Below are 15520 nucleotides of genomic sequence, written 5' to 3'. Positions count from 1 at the left end.
CTTGTCATTGTTATTTCTGTTATTTTGAGCTGAATGCTACCTTTAATGTGAACTATTGTTGCAACTTGTTGTTCTCATACTTGTTTAAGTCTCTGAGCTATCAATTAATGGTATGTGATGATTCAAAGCCTCTGGGTGGCGCATCTCTTGTATGTCGCAGCCGTGGCTCGTGTAAAAATTTGTTATCATATATTTGCAACTAGCACATCACTATGATAAAACTGCTATTTTCTGAGCTATAGATCAATGTTCTATGAAATTCCTTTTTAGCAACTAGCACAGTACATGTGAGCCAACTTAGACCTCTAATCTCCTTTTCTATTTTATTACTCTAGCAATGGATCCTGCTATTGCACGTCGGCGGCTAATTGCAAAGGCTGTGGTCCTTGTAGCAGTTATGTCAGCCTGGTTGGATGCATGGTTGAGGCACCGACTGCATGCTAGGAGGTCTATCACTTATGGCCCAATGCACCAAAGAGACCAAGAGAGACAAAACAACCTGAGATTCATTTATGAATCCACTGATGTTGAGTGTGTTGACTTACTTAGGATGAGAAGGGCCCCTTTTATGCAGTTGTGTGACCTTTTTCGCACTAGGCAGCTATTGAGAGATAGCATTCATAGCTCAGTAGAGGAGCAGGTTGCCATGTTTTTACATGTGGTAGGTCATAATCAAAGGTTTAGAGTTGTACACATGACCTTTCGAAGGTCTATTGAGACCATCAGCAGATACTTCAGGGAAGTGTTGTATGCTGTTGGTGAACTGAGAAATGAAATGATCTTGCCACCTTCAACTGCTACACCAACCAAAATTAGAGATAGCCACAGATGGTACCCCTATTTCAAGGTCAGCCATCCAAACACACCACTACTAATCCCTTCCTTTTCATGTGTAGGGTTTGTAGTAACAAATGTTTGCCCTAATGTGTAGGACTGTATTGGTGCCATTGATGGCACTCATGTGCTAGCAAGAGTTCCTAGAAATCAGAGAGCTGCCTTCCTTGGCAGGAAACACACCACAACACAGAACATCTTAGCTGCTGTAGACTTTGATCTAAGGTTTACATATGTTCTTGCTGGCTGGGAGGGATCAGCACATGATGCCCTTATCCTTGCTGATGCCCTTGAGAGAGAAGATGGTCTAAAAGTGCCCCAAGGTAAAAAAAATTAGTATTGGTCTACACAATACACACTTCCCTTGGTATTCCCTAATATATGATCTATGATGTTAGGTAAATTTTACCTTGTGGATGCTGGTTATGCTGTCAGGCCTGGGTTTTTACCCCCTTATCGTGCCACACGATACCACTTGAGTGAATATGGGGGGAGGAATCCACAGAACCCAAAAGAGCTCTTCAACCTTAGACATTCATCACTAAGGGTGACAATAGAGAGGGCCTTCGGTGCTTTGAAGAACAGATTCAAAATATTATACAACAAACCTTTCCATCCATACAAGACACAAGTAAAGCTAGTTCTAGCCTGTTGTATCCTCCACAACTGGATTCTTCGTCATGGGAATGATGAACATATTCCACTAGAAGACACATGGGCTGCAAATCAAGTTCATGAGGGAGCTCCCCTTGACCTTGTCATGGACAATGCTGCCTGGTCTGCTACCAGGGACAATTGGGCTCAACAGATGTGGCAAAATAGGGGATAGTGGTCATTATGTACTGTGCTAAGTTGCTCATAGATCTATTAGCAATGATGAACATTGTCACTTTCTTTGTGTGATGTGCCTAGTTGCTAATGATGACATTACTTACATCCTGATACCATTGTTGACTAGCAATGATGATTACTACTACTTCTACTTCTACTTTCCTATGCTGAGAATATCTATCTGTCTTCCCCCTAATCTTTTACTTGTTCCAGCTATGGCTGACATGGTGTCTGGGGTTGGTAGCCAGGGGGCTAGGCCTGCTCTTAGGTGGAGTGCAGCAATGTCTGGGTTTGTTCTACGCCGTTTTGTTGACTTGATAGGTACCGGGGTTAGGACTGACAAGGGTTTTAAGGAAATCCACCTTAACTCTGTTGCTAAAAATGTCTCCGAGTTCTGTGGCCAAGAAGTAACAGGCCAGCAAGTGTACAATCACCTTCGTAAGTGGAGGTCTAGGTGGGTCAAAGTTTGCAAACTAAAGGACATTAGTGGCGCTCTTTGGGATGAGGATACCTTTGTCATAAGCTTAGAAGAGGGTCATTATGCTGCTTACATCAAGGTTAGGACCAACACCTTCCATTTCTCTAATTTGGTCTAACTTGAAATTGCTAACTTGAGTTGCTAACTCAATAGGATCACCCAAAAGATGCTGATTACCTCAATAGGCCCATAGAGAACTATATGGCTATGCAAATCATTTTTGGAAGTGGGGTTGCCACTGGTAGGTTTGCAATGGGTTCAAATGAGCCTTTGGGCAAGCCAAGTGACATTGTTGACATCTTAGATGATGGCATTGAAGTGACCTCAGAGTTTGTTGATGCTTCCAATCTAACTGGCAAGGGAAAGACTGTTGATAAGGGTACCCCTGGTGACTCCATTGATACCAAGCCTATGTCCAACTTAGGGAAGAGGAAGAGGTACATGACTGATGAAGATGTTGCTGTGTTCAATGGGATGAAAGAGGCTGTATCTGATGTTGCTGCTGCTGTCCGTGAAAGCATCCATGCTGAAGCAGCACCTGGGATCTACAATGCTGTAATCAACTGTCCTGGGTTCTCTAGGGAGGCTCTCATGTATGCCCTAAACCACATGATGGAGCACAAGGCCACCTCCCTGGTGTTCCTGGACATGACTCCTGATGATCGTGACCTATGGCTCAAGACTTTCCTAGCCAAGCACTACCACAACTGATGTGATCTGATCTGTCTAGAACAATGATGTATCCCTGAGTTCTATGGGTCTATGGGTTTAGGGCATCTATATTGTTTAAGAACAGATTTGGTCCACTTGCTCTATTCCATCTATACTAGATGCTACTTAAGAACAATGATGTATCCCTGAGTTCAATGGGTTTCCCTGTTTAAGAACAGATATGCTACAGTTTATCTGATGTGTCTCTCCTTTATCCTGATTAAGAACAGATTTGGTACTTGAGAACAATGATATTTCCCTGAGTCCTATGGATTTCCCTGTTTGAGAACTGATATGCTACACTTGATCTGATGTGTGTGTCCTTTATGCCAATGATGATAACAAAAGTGAATATTAAGCCTACTCAGTTAGCCAGCCACTAATAACAGTCATTTATGTTGTTTTGCCGCTTTTGGTGTTTAAGAACAGATATGCTACACTTGATCTGGGAAACTTTCTGCATGATTGTTCTTCTCTGCTCTTATTTCAGAACTGTTTGGTTTACTCCTATCTATATCCTTTATCAGTATTTAGTAGCTGGCTACACTGTCATGTAGGATCAATTTTACTGAGCTGAGGCTAATATTAATAACTATTTCATATTTACAAGTCCTACACTGTCATGTAGGAAACTTTGTGCGTGATTGTTCTTCTCTGCTCTTATTTCAGAACTGTTTGGTTTATTATTGCCTCTCATCACTTGATCTGGGAAACTTTGTGCGTGATTGTTCTTCTCTGCTCTTATTTCAGAACTGTTTGGTTTATTATTGCCTCTCATCACTTGATCTGGGAAACTTTGTGCGTGATTGTTCTTCTCTGCTCTTATTTCAGAACTGTTTGGTTTATTATTGCCTCTCATCACTTGATCTGGGAAACTTTGTGCGTGATTGTTCTTCTCTGCTCTTATTTCAGAACTGTTTGGTTTATTATTGCCTCTCATCACTTGATCTGGGAAACTTTCTGCGTGATTGTTCTTCTCTGCTCTTATTTCAGAACTGTTTGGTTTATTATTGCCTCTCATCACTTGATCTGGGAAAGCTAGCGGCTGCTTGCATTGCGTTCCATCAATTTCAGGTTTCGCAAGCTCCTGTATTCGTATTTTGGACTTTCTTGGTCATCGATCGAACTGATCTTGAATTTGTATGTATTGTTCACGTTTGATTTCCAGTTTTCTTTTATCTATGAATGTTTCTATGCATTCTACTTCATTACACAATAGTTCTGTGTAATAGTTCTGTTTGGTTTATTATCTTATTTTAGACAATAGTTCATTACACAATAGTTCTGTGTAATAGTTCTGTTTGGCTAATATGAATGTTTCAGCTGTGATTTTAGACGTATGCGGAATACACAACTGCCATTTTTCTTTTATCTTATTTGTGGCTAGGATGCTCCAGTGACAACTAATTCTGTGAGGAGATGGATTATATGAAATTACGTTTGATTTCTAGTTTTCTTTTATCTTAGTTTAGCAATTTACTGAAGCATATTGGTGTAATTTTAGACGTGTAATTTCATATTGGTGTAATTTCAGATTCACTTGTGCAATTTTATCATGTCAATCTTGTGTAATTGTCAGTGTTGAACAAAACCATGGGACATGTTGCCGCTTGGCTTGATCTTTGCGTAATTGTCAGTTTTAAAATGTCGATTTTTTGTGTAATTCCCAGCTCATGTAATACGGTATACGGCTAAACATGTGTCCTTTTGTCAGTTTTATGAAAGGTATACCTTTCAGTTTTATGTGTCAGCTCATGTAACCTTTCATAAATACGGTAAACCAAACATGGGCTATGTTGATCCTAGCTAATTGGGACCAAACAACCAAACACGTATTGCAATTGTTGGTTGCATCAGCCTGTACAGGCCACGCTCAACCTGCATCTAGATTTCAACCGAGCTCTACTCATCCTAACAACCAAACAGGCCGAAAAAGAACTGGGAATGAAAGATGGAGAGGGACGACGTTAATTAGTTGGCGATTAGCTAGGCTTGATTAGTCGTCGCCGGCCATTTGGGAAATCGTTACACCAAGCTCCAGCTCCAGGTTCCATATATATATATATTAAAAACGCATTTGGGACCGGCAGGCAAGGCAGTAACCTAACAGCATACATCACCGTACGTACGTCAAGCGACGGGGGCCTGATCGATAAGCTAGCTAGTCACGCGCCGCGTACGCCAAAACACTCTGCCTTTTCTCAAGCGTTGAAGGGTAGCTTAGCTCTTGAAGCGTTCTTCCGGATTTTATTAGTTTTGTTTTCTGTTGACGATCGAGTGGCTGGCTTATCATGGCGCCTACGAGGCAGGGCAGGGTGCTGGCTATAGCTTAGGTTTCCTGCTCGCTCCTAGTCGTCGAGTATACCTGCACTGGCTGCACCATCAGATGGTGTATATAGCGACATGCAATTATAGGTCTCTAGAATATATTGCATTATATCGTCTCCATGCGGTTGGTGTGTTGGTCAGTTGGTTGGTTTTTGAGCTTTTATTCGCAAGTTGAAAGCGAAGACTGATTTCTTTGCGTCCCTGTCTGGGTACGGTTTGATATCGACGATGGACCGCGGTGAGACCCACCTGAAACTCAGTAACTGAATATGACGCTGTCTCTTTGCTTCATGCTAATTAAGACTGCGACAATAATGTTCTATATACAACTCCGAAAAAGAAATTAAAAAAAACAATTTCTTGCGTGGCAACAATCGACGGCTATATTAACCTTTCACGTTTCGAAAAGATCATCGTCTGTTCCGCGAAAGCTGTGTATTAATTACCTTCTCTCTCTCTCCTCTCTGCAAGGCACTTCATTTTTTAGCGATTATATTGTTGGAGCGCCGCATCACAAGACATACGCAAGAGCCACCACCGGCACTCCTTCAGTTGCACCCGTTGTTAAATAACCTTTCATGTTTCGGAAGGAGAGGATTAATTTGTGGTGAGGATTAGCTATCTAGCTATAAATCAATATAGAATTGACCTCTATTGCTGTCAGTTTGCGGTTTGAACTGAACTGCTAATGATACTAGTATTATCATTGCTGGTTCTTAATTAGCTTGATCTGACAAAAATACTGTCGCTATCCATTGGGGATATAACCTGCTGGTAGTGATGGAATGCATGAAAAACTCTTAACTTTCTCGTATAGCTAGTGTCCGATGACGACGAACTCTGTACCAAAGTTATATTAATTACCCCAAGGGATTTAAGCTTTACAGTCCATAACTCTTTTTATTTAAAGTTATTGTATACCAAAATATTTGATTCAAATTAATACAAAAAGATCTTGGGTGCAGAAACGGCCGAAACAAAAATTATAGATCTTAAAAAGTTACGTAACTTTGTAGCTGATAATTAACTTCTGTACGTATTTGAAATCTTCTATCCAACCAAATTTCGTTTCAATTCTTCGATTTTTTTTTCAAACTGCCTTGACGAAGAAACAACCAAAATAAAAATTATAGATCTTAAAAAGTTATGAAATTTTATGGTTCATAACTCTTTTATTCAAAACTATTTAGCGTTCCAAATACTCATTTCAAAACTAGATAAATATAAAATGCATGGGAAGGACACAAATATAGCAAATAGCCACGGATATCGTATAGGTGAAGTCACTAGGCAACAGAGGTGTGAAGGCTCACGTCGTGGGTTCGTCCAAAAGTTGGTGTGGTCGTGTAGGGCACAAAAAATCTTGTGACTTTGTTGTACTATGTTGTGCTAGCTCCCAATGGGGTCTCGTATTAATAAAAATTTACTATTCAGAGTTAAATATAAAATAGAAGTTACACAAACATAACTAATTGCACATAATATATCTTGCACTTCAGACCTTATTTGGATATTCTCGTATTCTCTTAATTCAATTCACATATATTGAGGTGACACCCCAATCCACCTCGATACATGTGGATTGAGGTGAATACAAGAGTATCAAAACAAGATCCCAAGAAACTGGCACCGGTAATGGAATCAACATTAGTGAAAGTCTTGCTCCTGGTGGAGCGTGCGTGGTGTGTGCCCGAGGTGACAGGTATACGCCGGAGGTGCTGAGGCGAAGATCGCGGTGGCGGTGGCAAGGAAGTCCAAGGTGTCGAACATGATGTGGCTTCCCGGTGTGAAAGTTTCACCGCTAGCAAATGTCTACTTGCACACTAGCTAAGAGATCCCCTAGCTGGCGCACCAACTATCGTGGTTTCGGAAATCAGGGGGCAATAAGATTTGTGTTCGGTGGAGATGCTAGCACGGACTCACTCTGAATGGTGAGTCGTCGGGACCAAGGTGATGGATTTGAGACGGTGGGTTTATACTGGTTTAGGCTTGTGCCCTAGTCCAATGTAGTGTTGATCGTAGTATTGCTGAGAGCGTGTTACAACTAGTGCGCTCGTGTGTTCAGAAAAGAGGGGGTCCTTCCCTTTTATAGTTCAAGGGCTGGACTTTACAATGGTGACTTGTATTCTGCTGGAGGGAGCTCGACCGATGGCCCTCGGGTAGTGTGGTTCCTCTTATGCTGCCATAGGGTCATTCATAATCGTACTCCCATCACGGCGTACTGTCCCATCCGCTCGACCTACGGGTCCGTTTAGCTGGTCTTCTGCTGACATCCTCATGGTAGTGTGCGGGGGGTCTCGTAGGTCAGTCATATGGAGCAGTCGTGCGTCGTGCGGTCTTGCCTGCCGTCACTAGTTGGTGTGAGTAGGTGAAAGTTGCCTAGAGGGGGAGATGAATAGGCAAGTTAAAACTTTTTCAACAAAAACTAGAAACAAACTGGGTAAAACCGATTGAACCCGTGTCAAAACCGATTTAACTGGTTTGCACGAGCTCAACTAAATGATGAGATATAAAACTGAATTGATCTCGAAATTCACCCAGTTATCTTTGGAAATGAGATGTCCTAGATGATCCACAGGGTTCAAATTAGTAGATCTAAAAAGGGCACTTCTCAAGATCCACACACTAAAAATATATGAACAATTCTTTCACGGAATGGTGAGAGAACGAAGAACAAACACAATGAAGAAGAACACAAGAGACACAAGATTTATCTCGAGGTTCGGTCACACAACAAAAGGTGCCCTACTTCCTCGTTGAGGCGCCCACGAAGAGCCGGGTCTATTTCAACCCTAATCCTCCCTTCGCCGACCACAAAGGTCAAGCCCACACACTAATCTTTGCTCAAACGAGCGGGTAATACAAACTTTCTTGTGATCTTCCACAAGATTTAGAGACTCACAAGAGGCACCTAGTCGTCTAGGAGCTAGAAGCACCAAGAGTAATGAATCCACAAAGAACTCGATGTAGTACCAAAGCTCGAATGAAGAAGAGCAAGATGGATTTGGAGATGAAACACAAAAACCGTAGCTCTCAAATTCACTCAAAGATTTCTCTCCAAAGATTTGAAATGGGAGAGGTAAGGGATGTGTGAGAGAGAGTGGGAGGTGTTTCTCAAGTTAGAAATGGAGTTCAAATCGTGCTCTGACTTTGGGGAGAGAGGTAGGAGTGAATATATATAGGTGGGACTCCAAAACTAGCCATTGGGCCGAATTTTCCGGGAAGGACCGGCAGCCCGTCTTCCAGTCTGACTGGCAGACTGTTGCACAGTCTAGTGTGCTCGTGTGTTCAGAAAAGAGGGGATCCTTTCCTTTTATAGTTCAAGGGCTGGACTTTACAATGGGGACTTGTATTCTGCTGGAAGGAGCTCGACCGATGGCCCTCGGGTAGCGTGGTTCCTCTTATGCTGTCGTAGGGTCATTCATATCCGTACACCCATCACGGCGTACTGTCCCATCCGCTCAACCTATGGGTCCCTTTAGCTGGTCTTCTGCTGACATCCTCGTGGTAGTGCGCGGGGGGTCCTGTAGGTCAGTCATATGGAGCAGTCGTGCGTCGTGCGGACTTGCTTATCATCACTAGTTGGTGTGAGTAGGTTAAAGTTGCCTATAGGGGGGATGAATAGGCAAGTTAAAACTTTTTCAACAAAAACTAGAAACAAACTAGGTAAAACCGATTCAACCGATGTCAAAATCGATTTAACTAGTTCGCACGAGCTCAACTAAATGATGAGATATAAAACTGAATTGATCTCAATGTTCACCCAGTTATCTTTGGAACTGAGATGTCCTAGATGATCCATAGGGTTCAAATTAGTAGATCTGAAAAGGGCACTTCTCAAGATCCACACACTAAAAATATATGAACAATTTTTTCACGGAATGGTGAGAGAACGAAGAACACAACAAACACAATGAACAAGAACACAAGAGACACAAGATTTATCCCGAGGTTCGGTCACACCACAAAAGGTGCACTACTTCCTCGTTGAGGCGCCCACAAAGAGCTGGGTCTATTTCAACCCTAATCCTCCCTTCACCAACAATAAAGTTTAAGCCCACACACTAATCTTTGCTCAAATGAGTGGGTAATACAAACTTTCTTGTGGTCTTTCACAAGATTTGGAGACTCACAAGAGACTCCTAGTCGTCTAGGAGCTAGAAGCGCCAAGAGTAATGAATCAACAAAGAACTCAATGTAGTACCAAAGCTCGAATGAAGAAGAGCAAGAGGGATTTAGAGATGAAACACAAAAACCGCAGCTCTCAAATTCACTCAAAGATTTCTCTCTAAAGATTTGAAATGGGAGAGGCAAGAGATGTGTGAGAGAAAGTGGGAGGTGTTTCTCAAGTTAGAAATGGAGTTCAAATCGTGCTCTGACTTTGGGAAGAGAGGTAGGAGTAAGTATATATAAGTAGGGCTCCAAAACTAGCCGTTGGGCTGAATTTTCTGGGAAGGACCAGTTGAACCGCCCCTGGTCTGACTGTCAGCCTGTCTTCCAATCTGAGTGGTAGACTGTTGCACTGTCTGGTCAAGTTGATCAAAACCGGTTGAACCTCTCTGGGGGTGGTTGAACCGCCCCTAGCAGACTTGGTAGCCTATCTGCTAGTTTGACTGGCAGACTGCTGTGCAGTCTGGTCAAGTTGACCAAAACCGGTTTGAACCTCTCTAGGGGCGGTTGAACCACCCCTAGCAGCCTGTCTGCCACTCTGACTGGCAGACTGCTATGCAGTCTAGCTAGAGGGGTCAGAGACCAGTTGAACCGCCCCTAGGGACTAGTTCAACTGGTCTTGACCAGAAAGTCTAGGAGAGAAAACCCTAGTTCAACTGGCCCAAAGGCAAGTTCAATTAGTGTATGGTCAAAGAGGTTCACAGTTGAAGTTGAAGTTCAACTCAGCTGAAGTTCAACTAACCTGACAAAGCTCAACTGTAGCTGAAGTTAAACTCAGCTGAAGAAGCTCAACTCAACTGAAGTTCAACTCAGCTGAAAAAGCTCAACTGTTTTTCAACAGGAACACTCAGTTTCTCAATCCTAACAATAGTCAGACACAGAGTGTCCAAGGGATTTTGGTTTTTCGAAATAGCTTTTGAATATAGAGGCTTGAGCTTCGGCAAACACCAACCTTCTTTTTGGATCCTCCTTGATAGTACGATGATTCCTATACTCAAGTTAAATAAAATATAATTAAGTAAACTCCTTAAGTAATTGGTGTCTCATGTATGATTTCTCCATGGTGTTGCTTCATAAGAATCACAAACATCTTTGTCTCACCTTTTGAAGCAAACACAAATCAAACCCTGTGACTTGTACCATATCACCATATATGAGTTCAAATCATGACTTCAAGTCACCTTACTGATGAATCAACATGTTATAACTCTTCATAGCTGATTAGTTCATCGACTTAGTGCAAGTACTCTCTTCTTCACCTTAGCCATGGTACCTCGGTCCATAAGTCGTCGCTTGGCCTTCACCATCGCTTAGTTCCTCGAAGCCCTTTCCTTGATATTTTCACCCTATCAAGCCATTCTTGAGTCACATCATATTGAACATCCATTGAGAGAATCATTTCTTCAATATTGTGAACCTTGCTTGAATGTCTTCTAGATATAACTATTAAGATCAATCAAGCTCTAGTTTGATTCTCATAGAAGCATATATGGACTGATAGTAATATGGTCAAGCCAATTCACGATTCCTCATATCTTATTCACTTTGGCTTGACCAATCCTCTTAATCACTGCATACTCTATTCTGATAATATGTTTGTCGTGATTTCTCAGGTATTGTCCATATATTCAAACCAATATAGAGATCATATTATATCCATTTGCATTGTCTCACTGGTTATTTAACCTTGTGTTGAATCTTTGTTCATTGATCATTATACACTATTCAAGTATGTTCATCATACTGAACTTCCTGTTCAACACTTAGCAAACTTGTTAGACCTTTAAATGTGTTGATATCCAAATCACCAAAACTCACGAAAGGGATGAATGCACTTTCAGTAGGCGTACACTCGGCATGGTGTATCTGCTGCGTACTACCCGGTATACGGGTAACTATAGAAGCTCCTGAAAGGATCACGATGCCCAAGAGGGGGGTGAATTGGGCTTTTCTAAAAATCAACACTAATTAAAAAACTAAGCAAGAGCTAAGCAAGAGCCCAACTTCACCCCAACAACTAGCACTAAGAATATAATACTAGAAATGTATCAATGCTAAGACAATACTTCAAATTCTTGCTAAACAAATACACAATGTAAAGTGCTTGAATTAAGTGCGGAATGTAAAGCAAGGTTTAGAAGACTCCTCCAATTTTTCCCGAGGTATCGAAGAGTCGGCACTCTCCACTAATCCTCGTAGGAGCACCCGCGCAAGGGTATCGCTCCCCCTTGGTCCTCGCAAGAACCAAGTGCTCACTACAAGATGATCCTTTGCCACTCCGGCATGGTGGATCCCTCGAGGCCGCTTACAAACTTGAGTCGATTCACCAACAAGATCTTCACGGTGATCACCGAGCTCCCAACGCCACCAAGCCGTCTAGGTGATGCCGATCACCAAGAGTAACAAGCCGTAGACTTTCGCTTGACCAAGAGAAGCCTAATGCAAGTGGTGTGTGCTCTAGGTGGCTCTCGCTAGCGCTAATGAGGAACAGACGCGGATTAAGATTCTCTAATCTCCTCACTAGGCTTTTGGTGCTTGCAATGCTCTAGCAATGTGCTGGAATAAATGTGGAATGCAAGACATTGAATATGGTGGGTGGAAGGGGTATAAATAGCCCTCACCCACCAACTAGCCGTTACATGCAACTTTCTGCGCATTGGCGCACCGGACAGTCCGGTGCGCCACCGGTGCGCCAACTGTGCGCCACCGGTGCGCCAACGGTCGTTTCCAACAGCTAGTTCTGACAGCTAACCGTTGGACTCATCGCACACCGGACAGTGAACAGTCACTGTCCGGTGCACATCGGACAGTCCGGTGCGATGTCCGGTGCGCCACTAAAATTCAACTCTGAAACAGGCGCTCTCGGGTTTTCTGTGGAGGAAGCTTCTTCCTCGGACCATCCTGGCCCCACCTGGCAGAGGGTGCACCGGACAGTCCGGTGCACACCGGACAGTCCGGTGCCCCCAGGGACAGAAACCCTACTTCTTGATTTTCAGCTGATTTTCAAATCGGTTTTCGTTCTAACTTGTGTGTGAGTTCTAGAGTGACACCTAGCACTGTATGTGAGTGTGATTGTGCACCAACACTACACTAGAACTCTCTTGGTCAAACTACTGATCGACAACCCCTCTTTATAGTACGGCTAAAAGAGAATAAAAGACCTAACTAAATCGCGAGTGTCCACATCTCCTTGACACTCGGACTCCGTAGACCTTTGCCTTTTGTTTCGTCGTTTTAGCCGTCGCTTTGAGTTCTTATCTCCGGGATTGTTTTCACCGTTGTAGTACTTATACCTGTCATGCGACCTGACTTACCATTTGTCTCTGCAAAACACACGTTAGTCACATATAATATTACGTTGTCATTAATCACTAAAACCAACCAGGGGCCTAGATGCTTTCAATCTCCCCCTTTTTGGTGATTGATGACAACCCTACAAGTTTTGTGAGAGTAGTTTGTTTTGAAGTTTCTGTCAATAGAAAGAATGGTTAGTTACACTCAGTAATCTTTGACAGAAAGAACGTGTACCATAATAATAAGAGTGAGCGCATACACATCATAAGATTTTTGTTCATATAAAAGTGAAGTTAAATTAATGAAACAAGAACTAGAAGACTGGTGATAAAATATAAGGTGAAAACATAATACACACAGTCAATCATAGGCAACGAGAGTATATAACGAGTTTGTGAGCCAAAAACATCAAGCTAGTACAGAGAGTAGCAAGCACATATATTACATCAAAATGACTCTCTACTAACTCTCTAACTCCCGCTAGCTCTCACAACTCATATCTCTCCCCCTTTGGCGTCAAACACCAAAAGGGTACCCGAACCTAAACATCTGAAGCTGGAGGAGGTGGCGGGGGCGCATCCGGTCGCGATCGAGGCAGCAGAGCGAACGCCGGCGGAGGGTCAGAGTCAGTCTCGGATCCAGGATCTGCGGTAGAAGCTGGAGCTGGTACTGACTCGGACTGAGGCCGCGCTGCAGGAGCTGCCGGAACAGAAGTGGTCACAGATACTGCCACAACAGTAGTGGTAACAGCAGATGCTGGTGGCACTGGCGGCTGCAGGCAGACAGAGCTGAAAACCGAAGAGGTGAACGCCAAAGTGACCGGCCGGAGCGGAGAGGTACCAACAGGGGGTCCTGACAAAATCGATGGCACAACTGGAGCGTGAAGCGGAGGAGGTGGAGCAGACAGAACCGGAGGTACTGAGACACCAGACTGCTGTAGCATAAGAGCCATGAATGCCCTACTCTCAGCCCGATCCTGAAGTAGCTGCTACTGAAGCGCGTCCTGCCTATCCTGCATGTTCTGAAACATCGAGAGCATCCTCTCGGATAACCGGGCCTGCTCGGCTGCCAGGTGAGCCTGCTACTGAGTGATAGACTGGAGAATCGAAGCAAGAGCAGGGTCCATAGCAGGAGGGGCAGCACTAGAACTCCCAGCCTCATGATCATGTGAGCGTGGAGGCATAGGAGGCGGAGGCGGAGGAGGAACCCCAAAATCATCATCATCATCATCAGCTGCTGTATCCTGAGTGTCGAACTGACAAAGAGCAGCATCCTCGGCCTGAGAGTCAAAAACAGGAGCAGAAGCTGGCACAAGAATCTCAGGCGCAGGACGGTAGAATCCAAAAACGAGGCGAGAGGCCTCAAGGGTGCCTTGAAACCGAGGAGGCTGGATCAGCTGCGCAAAGATGTGGCACAAGTAGTGAGCATAAGGCAACTGTCGACGAGCACGAATCCCATCCAAAACGGTGTCCTCGATCTCACAAATAAGAAAGTCCACGACGTCAAACTCAGAGTGAGAGACCAGGGCACCAAGGAGCCAGAGCTGGATATGTGTGGTAGCCTCCCTGTATCCCATCCTCGGCAGAAGAGTCTGTCTGATAAGCTCATATAAATACTTGGCTGCTGTAGTAAAATCTGCCGGTGAACGTCGCGACCCATCAGAGAAGGGCGGGCGGAACAGAGCCGCGACGTGAGCTGTACCCGGAGCCACACCGCCGTGAGGGCGACGAGGAGGGTCAGAAGTGCCGTAGCAGAGGCTGTGAAGATGAGTCGTCGACTCGGGGAATCCAAAGAGCTGGCGGATCTGACTGGCAGTAATGGTGACATCCTCTCGCTCAAAACGAAACCGCATCCAGTGATGATCCGGGTCTATTCATACAGAGGCGTAGAAGACTCGGACCCACTCCTCAACATACCTGCCGCTGGTAGTCAAAAGGGTCAGAAGGCCAGGCAGATATGTGAGGTGCACCTCAGAGTCAGCACCGGCTGCAAGCAGAAAGGCTAGAAGATCCAAAAGCCGGTGCACTCGCAGAGCTATCTGAGCAGACATCTGAGCTCTGAAAAATGACTCCTGAATACGAGTGCTGAACAGGTCAACTGCTACAGGGTCCCTCTGAGCTGGTAACCAAGACTCCACAGGTACGTATCTGAACCTACGTACTCGTGCCGCTGTAGCACGCTGAAGGTCAAACAGTCTAGGATCCGCAGCAAGTGGTTGTACCTCAGTCTCATCGCGCTCCCGGAATCGAGGTGGAGGGACAGGAGGAGCTAAAGCGGGAGCGGGAGGAGGAGGAGCAGTGGAAGCTGGCGTAGTGGAGGTAGCGGGTATGGCTGTGGTAGTGAATGGCGCAACTGGGGTGACGGGAGCAGGCAAAGTGGGTGGTGGAGTGGAAGCAGTGGTGTGAGTGGAGGAGCGAGGCCGGGAGGCGAGACGACGAACACGGTATGCAATCTGATCTGACGGAGTCTGCGGCTGATCTCCAAGCTCGGCCTGCGCAGCGGCTGCTGCTGCTGCACGGGCTGCCCTGTCCGTACGCCGCTTCTTGCGGCCTTCCTGCTGCTCCAAGTAAACTGTCTTGCCCTGGACCTGCCTGAAGGGGCGACGAGGATCCTCATCATCGCCTCCCCCTAGCGCCGACACATTCTTCGTGCGCGGCATCCTGAACTGATGTCTGCAAATGAGAGAGAGTGACTAAGCACAGAGCGAAAATGTCCGATAGATTAGCAAAGGATGAGATGACTACCTGGAAAGCTCACACGAGAGGTGACGATCCAGGCAGGACAGGAGACGGCACACGGACAATCAAGGTCACTGAAATGACAGAAGAGGTGAGCACGTATTAGTCACATAGTCATAAGTATATGAAATGTGAA

General features: G+C 44.5%; 1 protein-coding gene across 1 annotated transcript; it reads left to right on the top strand.

Annotated features, from left to right (window-relative positions):
- Positions 1-337: 337 nt before the first annotated feature.
- Positions 338-2858, top strand: LOC103655498 (uncharacterized). The gene is made up of 5 exons (XM_023302303.1): positions 338-847; positions 932-1157; positions 1233-1403; positions 1747-2222; positions 2297-2858. The coding sequence occupies exons 1-5, from the start codon at positions 338-340 to the stop codon at positions 2852-2854; spliced, it is 1941 nt and encodes a 646-aa protein (XP_023158071.1). The 3' UTR covers positions 2855-2858.
- The last annotated feature ends 12662 nt before the right edge of the window (positions 2859-15520 follow it).

Source organism: Zea mays, chromosome 4 (assembly GCF_902167145.1).
Source record: "Zea mays cultivar B73 chromosome 4, Zm-B73-REFERENCE-NAM-5.0, whole genome shotgun sequence".
NCBI lineage: Eukaryota > Viridiplantae > Streptophyta > Magnoliopsida > Poales > Poaceae > Zea > Zea mays.
Note: the sequence above shows the minus strand (reverse complement) of the source record. Positions and strands in the feature narration are given on the sequence as shown.

Coding starts and splice junctions, on each gene's coding strand:
- LOC103655498 (XM_023302303.1), top strand. CDS start 338: ATGGATCCTGCTATTGCACGTCGGCGGCTAATTGCAAAGGCTGTGGTC. Junction 1,158..1,232: donor TGGTCTAAAAGTGCCCCAAG/GTAAAAAAAATT, acceptor CTATGATGTTAG/GTAAATTTTACCTTGTGGAT. Junction 1,404..1,746: donor GACAATAGAGAGGGCCTTCG/GTGCTTTGAAGA, acceptor TGATGTGCCTAG/TTGCTAATGATGACATTACT.